General features: G+C 57.5%; 1 protein-coding gene across 4 annotated transcripts; it reads right to left on the minus strand.

The window, feature by feature from the left end:
• Positions 1-126: 126 nt before the first annotated feature.
• Positions 127-12823, minus strand: NDOR1 (NADPH dependent diflavin oxidoreductase 1). 4 transcript variants are annotated; one of them, XM_049896033.1, is made up of 14 exons: positions 12574-12823; positions 12169-12246; positions 6348-6445; positions 3740-3838; positions 3554-3655; positions 3252-3455; positions 2495-2616; positions 2160-2257; positions 1977-2084; positions 1702-1816; positions 1412-1558; positions 1154-1272; positions 912-1006; positions 127-835 (listed from the first exon to the last, which is right to left on the minus strand). In XM_049896033.1, exons 1-14 carry the CDS (start codon positions 12706-12708, stop codon positions 691-693), a joined length of 1665 nt encoding a protein of 554 aa, XP_049751990.1. In that variant the 5' UTR covers positions 12709-12823; the 3' UTR covers positions 127-690. The 4 variants fall into 4 exon arrangements, with proteins under 4 accessions (XP_049751990.1, XP_049751988.1, XP_049751991.1 ...); XM_049896031.1 differs by having other exon boundaries at positions 2160-2380; XM_049896034.1 differs by having other exon boundaries at positions 2160-2380; positions 12169-12197; positions 12574-12657.

A 12823-nucleotide genomic window follows, 5' to 3' on the forward strand; every position in this document is an offset into this window, starting at 1 on the left:
GTACACAAAGCACACCTGCATGCACACGCCCACCATGGGGGGGCCACCCTGATGTGGACAGTCAAGCGGCCCACCCATCACCTGAGGCAAAGGAAGATACACACAGAAGAGACACCAAGGGAGTAGTCAGGCAACCCAGGGACCATAATTTATTGCCCCACTTTCACCTTCCTGGAACAGGAAGGTGCTGTGCTGGCGGAGCTTCACCCTCAGCTCCACAGGTAAGCCCTTGTCCTCACTGCCCCCAGGTGTGGGCCTGCGCCCCGGTGGGCCTGGCATTTCATGGTGTGGTGCAGGCACCAGTGACTGGAAACTGCGCTGCCCCAGACTGTGGTGGGATGGCAGGGATCCCAGGGCAGGGGTGGAGGCAGGGCCAGCTCTCACGTGGACCCATTGGGCTCCTGGGTGCTTTCCTGGGTCACTGTTCCTGCCCGTGGGGAATGGGCCAGCAGGAGGTCCTGTCCCAGCCAGCAGCCCAGATCCAGCCAGACCACGGGATGGGCATAGGCCATGGACGCAGGGTAAAGAAGCCGAGGTGCTGGTGAGGTGAGGGTGGCCGAGGGCGGCCCACAGCAGAGGCTGGAGTGGGCTGGCACTATGTGCAGGGGCTCTTGATACTCAGACAGGCCCAGAGGTGGGGATGCCCCCAGGCACATGCCCTTTAGACTCCTTTCTGGGCTCACTGGAGGCTTAGGCCCAGGTCTCTGCCTGGAAGCGCAGTGTACGCTGGAGCCTGGCTAGGTAGCTGACTGCATCGGGGCCAGAAAGCCCGCCCTGCTCCTGGAAGATTGACGTCAGGGCGCTGGTGACAGCAGCTGGCATGGACTTGGCATTGCTGAAAAGTGGGCAAGAGGCTTAGTGTGGCCTGGAACCCCTGGGCTAAGCTCACCCCTTCCCCATGCACTGCTCACCCTGCCAGGTAGAAGTGGGCACCACGGCGATCCAGTAGCTCCCATACCAGGGACCCAAGCTCCTGCAGCCGGTGTTGTACATACACTTTCCGCTCCTGTGGGTGGGGCAGGAAGCAGTGTCTGTACCTTGCGCCCCTCTGCTCCACCCAGTGGGGCTGAGCCTGCACCCCATCTTGCCCTCCAGGCCAGGGGGGCTGAGTCTATGCCCTTCGGGACCCCCGTCCCAGCCTGGGCTCACACACCTGCTCCCTAGAGAAGGCCGTGACCAGGGTGAGGCAGCCCCTCCTCTCCAGCTCCCGCCACTCAGCCTCCCAGTAGAAGTCTTGGTCCCTCTGGCGGCAGCCAAAAAACAGGACGTTTCCTAGGGAAAAGCACAGAGACTTGAGATGGGGCACAGGCACAGGTGCTGGGGCCTCCTGCGAGGCCTCAGGGGTCCCCTCAAGGAGGTCCCGAGAAGCAGACTGCACTGGGCCCCTGCCCTGGGACCCCTGTGCACTCACCAGTCTGGCCCTGGGCTACCCGCTCCTGGATGGCTGCTCGGAAGGGCGCCACACCTGTGCCAGGCCCCACCATGACCACAGGTGTGTCCGGGGTCTCCGGGAAAGCCAGGCCTCCAGGCCGCACCCATAGAGGCACCCGGACGGGTCCTGTTGTAGGAGGGAGGTAGCGTGAAGAGACAGCAGGGCCAGGCTGAGGACGGTAGGCCCCCAGCCCAAGACAGGCTGGACTGCATAGGGGAGCAAGGACCCTGGGCCCCGGTAACCCCCACCCCCACGGAGCAGAGGGCCACCTTGGCCAGGGTCCAGGGAAGCCAGCCAGCAGGAGCAGAGGCCCCGGCGGGGCTCCTTGAGGCGCGTCCGGTACTGCACCACAGCCACCAGGATCTGCAGACGCCCAGGGAGGGCCTGGGGGAAGGGACTGTGAGTGTGGGTTGGCCACTTGGCTGCAGGTGCTGCCACCTGCACCCTGGACTCTGCTGCCTGATGGTCACAGCCCCCTTCTCCACACCTCATCCCCACCCCTGTTTCCCCAAAGCCAGCCTGGCTGTGTCCCTGGAACCCTCACCAAGAGAGAGGAGGCAATGGAGAAGGCACGGGGCCGGATCGGGGGGATGAGGTCCAGCAGGTAGTCGGGGGGCACAGCACCTGCCGTGTGTGGAAAGTCACAGAGCACCTGGGGGGGGGAGCGTCCCTCAGGCTGGCCCGAACCTCATCCTGGGCTCAGGGCCCACCTGCCGCCTGTGCCCACCTCCAGGATGGTCCTGCGGGGCCGGTTGCAATAGTCATAGAGCCCTTCTTGGCCTTGGGCAGAGCTGAACTCCAGCAGCTTCTCCCGTTCCAGCTCATCTGGGGAGAGGCCAGCCAGGAGCTCAAAGAAGGAACGGCGAGGGACGCTGGCGATGTCCAGGTACTGTGACACGAGGTGCCTCATGGAGCAGGGCTGAGGCAGCCGTGAGGGGCAGGAGACATCTGCGGCAGCAGGGTGGGCGGTGGGCTGGGGGAGCTGGTGGTGGGTCGGGTCATGGGGGAGGGAGGGGGTGGGGATGGGAAGAGCAGGGGCAGTCTGCTGGCCTTCAGGCTCACCTGGCTCCCGGGGCTGCAGTATAAACCATGAGTCAGGGTCCAGGGCCAGCACCTGGCAGAACTGCTGGACGTGGCTGGCTGAGTTCTCAGGCTGGATTAGCACAACGTCCCCGGCAGCAAAGCTATGTGGGAGAGCACCAAGGGCTGCAGAGCCACGTGGGCTCAGTGCGGGGTACGGGGCACGTGTGTGTGGGGAGAGTGCGGGGCTCAGTGGGGAGTACATGTGTGTGGAGGGAGGGTTGGGGCTCAGTGGGGGATGTGTGGGAGGAAGGTGTGGGGACAGTGGGGGGTACATGTATGTTGGGAGAGGGCACTGGGCCTTCTGGGGAAACTGGGAGAAAGGAAGCAGGCGCCCTAGGAGGTGAGGATGGGGGCACTGAACAGAAACCGTCTCCCCTGCAGGTGAGCCAACCTGCGCCTCCTCCCTGGCCACCATACCCACGCCCTTCTGTGGGGAGGGACTGTCTCTCTAGACCCCAGATCTGTGGCCCACCCTCACCCTGGGCTCTCTGTTGAGGGCACTGAGCCATGTTCTCTACATCTCCCCAGGATGCTTGGCACCTTGCTGTCCAGTTAGACCCTGGCACCCTGCTGCTCTCGGGCAGACCCCTGCTGGACTCCAGTGCTCCACTTCCCCAGGTGGACCCTGGTGCCCTGCTGCCCCGTTGGATCCCGGCACCTGCTGACCCTGGGCAGACCCCAGGGCCCACTTAGTATTTTGGGTCCTGCTTGGGCCAGGCCCACGCCAGAGCCCCACCTGATCCCAGAGCCCGCGATGTCGAACTCAATCAGCCGGACGTCCTGGAAGTGTGTGGGGCCGGTGACCCTCTGGCTGGAGACCATGGGTGCCAAGAAGGGCTGGAGCTCTGAGGGGGGTCCCTGAGGGCCTGCCATGGGCATATGCCACTCCTCAGTCCTGGGAGCCTCCTGTAGAAGCTGCAGCGTGAACCTGGATGGCAGACTAGGGAGAGGGCAGGGGCTCAACCTAGGCTCCCCAGGACCACACGCCCACAGCCTCAGGCTGTGGGAAGGTTCTTGGGCAGGCCAGGCTGCACTCACGGGACTCCAGGTGGGATCATGCTGAGGCCAGGGGGCACTGGGTGCAGCGCCAACACCTTTCCCCACAGGTCGTTCAGCCAAGGGTCAATGGCAGCATTGGGTCTGTTGAGAGCACGCATGGGTACATGAAGGACCTGGTGACGGCAGCACCCTCCCTCTGCCCTGTCTGTAGGGATGTAGACTTACCCCAGCTCATGCTGGTCGTCACCTAGGCACGTGGGCAGGAGGGCACAGCCCCCAAGCTGCAGCAGCCTGCGATGCAGCTTCTTGGCCACAAAATTGAACCTGTGGAGGGAACAGAGTGAGGCTGGGCCAATAGGGACCCCAGGTGCCAGGCAGCCCCTGTGTGCACTTTCTATCCCAGCCGTACCCTGGAGGGGGGCAGGGCACTGCTGAGGGGGCCAGAGCAGCCCCACTAGAAAAAGCCCACCCTCTGCCCACTTTCTAACAAGGTTCTGGTGTCACTGCCCACCGTGTGTCACCGAGGGTGGGAACCAGAGCCTCAGGGCCCACAGGAGGACTCTGGCCGCCTCCACTGAGAGCCTGCCAAGGGTGCTGTGGGCCTGGGGCTTGTCCACCTGCACACCTGAGAACATGTGCACAGTGGGGATGGGTGTCCACACACTGCGCACGACAGGCTCCAGGTAGAGTCAAGTCACATGGCCACTCCATCCTCTCTTACCTGAGAAGACCTCAGAGCCCTCCCCATGGGTCAGCGTTGGAGGATACTGACTACGGGCACACAGACTTAACACCCCTGGTCCCCTGCGTGGGCAGTTTGAGGTTTCAAGATTCCAGTGTCTTAAGATGCCATGCAGACCCTTGAACACAAATCCTTCAAAGCTTGAACACCAAGCACTATTCCTTAGAAAAGAATGCAAAACCATATACTATTTGTTCAGAGGCACAGTTGTGTGTGCAGAGATACTGAAAGAAAACAAGCAGAGATGGCAGCCATCCCACCTCTCGGGCAGGTGGGGTGCTGAGGTGAAATGAATTCCTTTATGTGGCCTTGTGCCTCGGTTCTTCGGAAAAACTGCTTGAAGGATTTTCCCCCAGTCCTGAGGAATTACCTTTGCCCTAGTTTTCTACCCCAGGGGGTCTGTTACTTTTGTCCAGGCTGAATTACGTTTCCTGGGTAAGCTGTAAACATCTTGAGGTTTGGTACTTTTTGTCTGGCTCTGGGCTACAGACTACTCTGTGATTGGTCTATTTTACACACCTTGCAGGGATTGGCCAATAAACTTACGCAAATGAAGTAACTCTACCCTACTATGCAAATGAAGTGTGTGGCCTACTGAGGATGGTCAGTTTGTGGCCCTGGTGAGAAGGCCATACCTTGAAATTGACCAGGAGTTTGCTTACACATGCAGTCAATCTCATAAAAATTAACACTGACAGAAACAGAAAGAAAAAAAAAACCAAGAAAGGTAAGAAGGCACAAGCAGAGAAAGAGATGGCGAGGAAGATCCTAAAAGCTGTAACACAGGTCGTGGGCTGTGACACTGAAGACAGCGAGATGCTTGTGGCAGTGACAGGCCTAGAAATGGCCCTGAGGCACCGTCAGTAGTGACAGCAGAAACCTGCTGCCAGGCATGTAGCTTAGAGAGCTGACAAAGCGGCTACACTGGCTAAGAGCTGGGTCAGTTGGCAGTGGAGAAGCTGACAGCAGAGGAGGCCTGTCCTGAGGGGGCCGAGAGGAGGCCTGTCCTGAGGGGGCCGAGAGGAGGCCTGTCCTGAGGGGGCCGAGAGGAGGCCTGTCCTGAGGGGGCCGAGAGGAGGCCTGTCCTGAGGGGGCCGAGAGGAGGCCTGTCCTGAGGGGGCCGAGAGGAGGCCTGTCCTGAGGGGGCCGAGAGGAGGCCTGTCCTGAGGGGGCCGAGAGGAGGCCTGTCCTGAGGGGGCCGAGAGGAGGCCTGTCCTGAGGGGGCCGAGAGGAGGCCTGTCCTGAGGGGGCCGAGAGGAGGCCTGCACGGCTGAGGCTGAGAGGGACCGGGCATGGCAGAGAGAAGGACCTGCTTGCTTATACGGCCGAGGAGCTGAGAGAGCTGTCCTGCGCTAAGAAGGGAGGGATGTACTCTCCACTTCAGGGGAGCCTTCCAGACTTTGCCTGCGTGTTTCCTGATCCCGACCGTGAGCTGTGGCCTGTTACTTCCTTAATACACCACTTAACCCTAAGTATGGTCTGTGCGCTCTGTGCGGCCACTGCAACAGATTATCGAACCCAGCAAAGACGACAGTGCTATGGGAGGACAGCTGGTGTCCAAATTGGTAAAGGAGTTAGAGAGTGGAGGTATGTCTGACCTCTGCCTCACAGGGATCCGCTTTGGGCCTGCTCTTGATGGTGATTCTCATTGTTCCCCCTGAAGTTAGGTGAGGTCTGACACTACCTTCTTTTAGGCATTCACGGGCGGGGCTCAGGCCGGGCCCACAGGCCCCAGTGGTGCTGATGACTCCTTGTCTGCCACTGGGCTAGACAGGCAGCAATGCCCACGGCACTGCTCTCTATGCTCTTTCTGCAAGTCTTACAGGTTTCACAGTCTGTGTTTATACACACATTGGGAAACCAGGTAGGTCTCTGTGCCATTAGCACATGACGGTGACCTGTGGTAGGGCCGCCCACATGCTGGCTCTGAACCCTGGATGTCAGCAGCCTCTTCTGCTCCAGTGTCCTTCCCACCCTGGGATGGGAGGGCCTGGTGTGAGTGCGTGCTCCTCCACGGGTTGTCTGTGGGGATGAGGTGCAGCCATCACAGGTGCCCGCAGTGACCTGGGAGAGCCATCCCTGCTGACTCACTTGGTGTACGAGGAATCCCCAAGGCCCAGGACGGCAAAGTCCATCTGGCAGAGGGAGGTCAGTGGCAGGTTCTTCCGGAATATGAACCTCCAAAAGTTCTGCAACCAGAAGAAACCCTGGTTAGAGTCCCCGACCCCTGGGCCAGCCCTGCAGCTCTCAGGAGTAGGTGGGACCAAGTAGCAGGAATGGCGGGGAGGGCATCAGGGGGGTGGAGGAGACTGCCAGGCCCAGCTTGCAGGATGAAAGGCCACAGGGTGGGTAGGAGGGCTGCCCCAGGTCCCTTGCCAGGGCGCCCACCCTCTTGCTCCTAAAGATCCTATTTTATTAAGACAATAACACAGTTTATTCTGATTACAGCAGTCAGACATTTAGATAAATACAGAAAACCACAAACAAAAAAAACTACACCAAGCTACCACCACAGAGTGTAGGGCGGGGGCCACGCCCTCCAGGCACAGGGCATGGGACCAGGCAGCAGGCAAGCTGGCGTTTCCTGATGGGGGAGACAGAAGAATAGGAAATGTCCTGGAGGATGACGGCCAGGCCCCAACCCAGGAGGCCATCTGGTGGGATGATGGCAGGACCTGAGCCTCGCTTTCTCTCACCCCAGCATCCCCCAGCCTGTGACTTCCAGCCTGGGCTTCCACAGCCTCAGGTTGCTCTAGGCCGAGCTGCCACATCCAACAGGCTGTCTTGGTCTTTGCTATTTACTCTCTTCTGCAGGGCTCCCACCCTGGGCTCCGGGCCCCTGCTCTTCCTGACCACACGAGGCTCTGCCTGCCCTGTCCTCACCCTCCTCTGCCCCTGCTCGCTCACCTGGCCCTGCATGCTCACATTTCCCACTCCACACACCCACCACTGCACAGCCTGCCCCAGCTAGTCCTGTCCCCAGGGACATTAGGACCCCAACCCCGAGGTCTGAGCCTGTGTCTGCAAACATATCCCTTCCATCCCCAGCCATGCCAATCACAGCCAGCCTGGAGGCCTCATCTAGAACACCTCATGTACTTGGCCCTGGCAAAGGGTCCAGCCCCTGCCTCCTCGCAGCTGCCAAAGGGGCCTCCAGCACACAGGGCTCACATGTGGCCTGTCTTCACGCCTCATGCCTCCCTGAGCACACGCTGCCCAGCCTCCACCCCAACCTGCCCAGCTCCTGCACAGGGGAGGGTGTGGGACCTTACACCCCTCAGAGGCCCAGCCCCGCTTGTGGCTGACACCCCGTCAGACAGACTCCCAGGTCCCCAGCTCCACCTCTTTTGACCACACCTGGCAGTCAAAGGCTCACACCTCCTGACCCCCTCCTCTACGTCTCCTGGGTCAGGGCCCGTGTCCCGGAAGCCTGGGACGGCCTTCTCGCTTGTTTCAGTGGAGAACTACCTCTTGGGCTTCCCAAGACAGGGGTCATGAGAAATAACGTCTCATATGAAAATGTAAACATCCTGATTCTCCCCACAGCTGGTTCACAGGTGGGCCAGGCATACTCTAGGTTGAAGTCATTTTCCTCGAGAATCCGAGGCTCTGCTCTAGGTGCTCCAGGTTCGCCTCCAGCTTTCAAGGTGGCTGCTGGGAAGCCAAAAGCTGGTCTGCTGTCTGCTCCCTTGAGTGTGGTTCCATCCGTGTCGCCCCGGCACCATCCCCAAGAGCTAAGTCTATGCCCACAAGCCCCGCTGGGCCTTGCTCTTGTGGGGTGGGGCCTCCCGGCACCTGTAGGCTCCATCAGGTGAAGACTTGCCCATCAGTTCTGTTGCTCATCCTTGATAACTTCCTTCCCACTATCTTGTGTTCACGCTGAACTTTCTGGAATGACCTTTAAATTCTGGTATTTTCTCTTTCCATGTTCTATTTCTCTGCTTTTTGTTATACTTGCTGGGAGAATCCCCTAACTTTATCTTACAACCTTTCTCCAAGCTTTTCCTTGGTCTCTGATTTTGTCCAGTTTAGTGTTTCTGTGGCACCTGCTGTTTCCTCCTTCTCCGCAGAGCAGCCTCCGTGGTCCTGTCCCAGCTGTCTGTCCTTCACCCCAGAGTCTTTCCTCAGATGTGCCCTGTTTACACTGAGAGGCGCTAACAGACAGCTGTGAGGATGGGGGCCTGTCGACTGGCTTCACGGCAAGGAGGTGGGGCAGGGGCCCTGCCTGTGGGAGCCTGTTCACCTGGCCACGTGGTTCCCTAGGAGGAAGCATCTGGCCAACCTGGGAGCTGTGCTGCCGCAGTGCTGTTGTACAGGCCTGAGGTGAGGCTGGGCTCTTCCTCCTGGGGATAGAAGAGCACCTCACCCTGGCCTCTGCACCCAGGCCCCAGTCTGCAGCACCATCTGGGAAGATCCCAGATCTCTACGCTGGCTCCCCGCGCAGGCCTTCTCTCAGGGCAGCCATCCTGGCACTGTTCTCTATCTGCACTCACTTTTGAGTTGGTGACTCCTGACATCCAGTGTGACTCCACCCTGACTGCAGAGCATGGCTCAGACCTGAGGGGTGGGGGGGGTCTCTGCTCTCTCTCTCCTCCCCATGCTTCCCAGCAGATGAACCCACCCTCTACTCACTGCCCTTCTCTCTTGACTCCAGGAAGGCTGCCCTCCTCCTGTCGGAGCACAGCCATCACCCCGTGCTTGGCTCTTAAACCTTCGGCTTCACGCGGACTTGCCCCTGATCTTCATCTGTTATGCACTGAATTGTGTTCCCCCAAGATGTGTTGTAAACCTTAACTCTATATCTATATCGTGTCCATTTGGAAAAACGTTTTAATATATTAACTAGACAGTATTAGAATAAAACATCTTAAATCAATCTCTTCTGAAATGTAAAAAACAGGTTAAACTAGCAAGCCAGCAAGCAGAGCTGGGAGAAGATAGATGCCTCGCCACATGAAGATGACCAAGGAGCCAAAGAATAGAAGCTGAAGAGACAAGGACCTTCCTCCAGATCCGACAGAGAGAAAATCTTTCCCTAGAGCCAGCACCCTGAATTTGGGGTTTTAGTGTCCTGAACTGTGAGAAAATATATTTTTGTTTGTACAGCAGCGCTAGAGAACTAAGACACCAAACTTCAACCTCCTTCTCGCCAATCTTTTCTCCAGCAGCATTTGAACACGTCCAAGTCTCTCTCATCTCATAAATACCTTCTCAACCCTGCACATCCTTCATGGACAAATTTAAACAAACAACAAAAAACCATGGAAGACTCTCTTCACTCACCTCTCACTCGCTCTTTGATCCCCGTACTCTAACTTCTCTTCCCAGGAAGACTCTCTTCACTCACCTCTCACTCACTCTTTGATCCCCGTTCTCTAACATTTCTTCCCAAGAAGACTCTCTTCACTCACCTCTCACTCACTCTTTGATCCCTGTACTCTAACTTCTCTTCCCAAGAAGACTCTCTTCACTCACCTCTCACTCGCTCTTTGATCCCCGTACTCTAACTTCTCTTCCCAGGAAGTCTCTCTTCACTCACCTCTCACTCACTCTTTGATCCCTGTACTCTAACTTCTCTTCCCAAGAAGACTCTCTTCACTCACCTCTCACTCACTCTTTGATCCCCGTACTCTAACTTCTCTTCCCAAGAAGACTCTCTTCACTCACCTCTCACTCGCTCTTTGATCCCCGTACTCTAACTTCTCTTCCCAGGAAGACTCTCTTCACTCGCCTCTCACTCGCTCTTTGATCCCCGTACTCTAACTTCTCTTCCCAGGAAGACTCTCTTCACTCGCCTCTCACTCGCTCTTTGATCCCCGTACTCTAACTTCTCTTCCCAGGAAGACTCTCTTCACTCGCCTCTCACTCGCTCTTTGATCCCCGTACTCTAACTTCTCTTCCCAGGAAGACTCTCTTCACTCACCTCTCACTCACTCTTTGATCCCCGTACTCTAACTTCTCTTCCCAGGAAGACTGTCTTCACTCACCTCTCACTCACTCTTTGATCCCCGTTCTCTAACATTTCTTCCCAGGAAGACTCTCTTCACTCACCTCTCACTCGCTCTTTGATCCCCGTACTCTAACTTCTCTTCCCAGGAAGACTCTCTTCACTCGCCTCTCACTCGCTCTTTGATCCCCGTACTCTAACTTCTCTTCCCAGGAAGACTCTCTTCACTCACCTCTCACTCACTCTTTGATCCCCGTTCTCTAACATTTCTTCCCAGGAAGACTCTCTTCACTCACCTCTCACTCGCTCTTTGATCCCCGTACTCTAACTTCTCTTCCCAGGAAGACTCTCTTCACTCACCTCTCACTCGCTCTTTGATCCCCGTACTCTAACATTTCTTCCCAGGAAGACTCTCTTCACTCACCTCTCACTCGCTCTTTGATCCCCGTACTCTAACTTCTCTTCCCAGGGAGCCACTGAAACTGCTCTGCCCAAGGTTGCCACCATCCCCTTGCTGACAAAACAATAGGTCTGTCTTAGGCCTTATCATAGTGCCTCCCCCGGACTCTGAGCACTACAGACCTTCTTCCTGAAGCATCCAGTCCCCTGCCCTTGATCTTGGGTGTTGCACTCCCTCTTCCTGCTGCTTGGGACACTTCTGCATCCCCGTTACAGCCTTTTCTCTGGGCTTCCACACCCCAACGTTCAGGGCAGCCTGTCTTCAGGGTAGCTGCTTCCTTTTCTCATACGGAACCTTTCCTGAGCTCCTCTCACCCATCCCCAGACCTCCATGGCACTCTGTATGTCAGCCACTCGTGACACTGAATTCCAGCCCAGAATCCTCCTCTGAGTCCACACCCACTGGCACCTCCAACTAGGGTGTCTTCCAGGCCCCTGCCCCACTGTTTGCCCTCATTTTCTGTGAGTGAAATGACCTTCCATCCCAGTGCCAAGTCTGAAGCTCTGTCTCGGTTCTTCTTTCTTATCTTCACATCTGTGCAATTACATGTCCTGTCTGTGATCCTATTTTGGGGTGTGCCCACCTTCCTCTGCCCTAGTCGTCCCCCAGCTCAGACCATGAGCATCTCCTGCTGGCACTGTGCATCTGCTGGCATTGTTCTCATTCTGACACCCTGTTCTCCCCAGTAGAAAAGGCGTGGTCTGATTAGAACAATGGCCTGGCGGTGTCACCTCCAAGCCCAGGAGCTTCAATGTGGCTGCCCTGACTCTCTGGGATTGGGCCAGCTCCTTGCTTCCCTTCTCCTCCCCTCCCATCCTGATACATTCCTTGTCTCGGCCATAATGAACTGTCTTGCTCTTCCCATAGACGATCCAGTTTTTCTCTCCTCCATAGGCTGTTCCCTCTTCCCTGCTGCCTGGCTAGCCCTCTCTGTCCTCCAGGACTCAACTCATGCTCCTTTTTTTGAGAAAGCTCTCCCCGAGCCCCAGGCTGGGCTAGATGTCTCTTACCAATGCTCCCACAACACCTGGCCCTTGTCTTAGCAGCATGTACTTCCTAGTATTATAACTGCCTGTCACACTTGTTGGTTATGCTATGTTGTGACTCCCAGGAGGCTGGAAATGTGGCCACAGTGTTCACAGACAGAATATGATATGTGCTGAGTAGACATTCCAAGAACCATAGAGTGCTCCCTGAAGGTCAAATAGTCTAGAAACACACACAAGTCCCAGACCAGGCTCATGTATACTACCCTGGAAATACACGTGAGGCTACGATGGAAGACAAGGGTATTTAGTAACCTATGAAATGTTTACTAGGGAGGACAACCAGGGTCTCCAGCTCCTCCCGGATCCCAAGGGAAAATGAGATGCACGTGAGCTTGCAGTGGACACAAGACAGTTAGTTACTGTGCTTCTCCGACTCTCAAGACAATGGGGAGAGGATGAGGACTGAGGTAGGATCTGAGCTCCTGAGCAGGTGTAGACTCATCAGCTCTGCCTTACCTTCATGTTGTCAGGGGGGTCTCCTTGGCCTGTAGTTGCACAAACAAATATCACCAAGGGCTCGTTAATCAGATTCACCTCAACAAAAAGACAAGCGCGTAAGACCTCCCGCTGTAATGCCCAGGCAACTTACCACCCCACCCCCCTTCGGAGTGAAAGGGACTCATGAGGACGCTTAGAGTCCCGAAGGAAGGAAAAGTACAGTCGAGAGGCCTGCCTGCCTTCTCGCCTTCAGCCTGCGCCCTCCTACCTTGCCCCCCTCCTCCCCAGCCTCCCGTTCCCCTGAAACCGCCAGAATCGAAGGGCCCGGTCTCAGACAAAATGTGACGCCCTGAGTCCAGGGCCCTGAGGGCCAGCACGACAGGCCTGCTCGGGACCCCCGCTCAGGCCCTCGGGGGCCCTCACCACTGGGTAGGAGTCCAAGGCCAGCACCCTGCAGCGCAGCCGCCGGCGCCGGGCCTCGCGGCCCAGCCTCTCGGCCGTATCTTCGGCCGTGCCAGTCTGGCTGCCGAAGAGCACAAGAAGCTGCGGGCTCGACATCCGAGGCGCGGCCTGGGGTCTCCACAGGAAGACAGACCGCCGAGAAGACAGCGCCCCCGAGACCGAAGACTACCACTGCCGACTTCCGCCGTCGGCCGGAAGTGACGCCATCGGG

The sequence above is a fragment of the Elephas maximus genome, chromosome 9 (assembly GCF_024166365.1).
Source record: "Elephas maximus indicus isolate mEleMax1 chromosome 9, mEleMax1 primary haplotype, whole genome shotgun sequence".
NCBI classification, from domain to species: Eukaryota; Metazoa; Chordata; class Mammalia; order Proboscidea; family Elephantidae; genus Elephas; species Elephas maximus.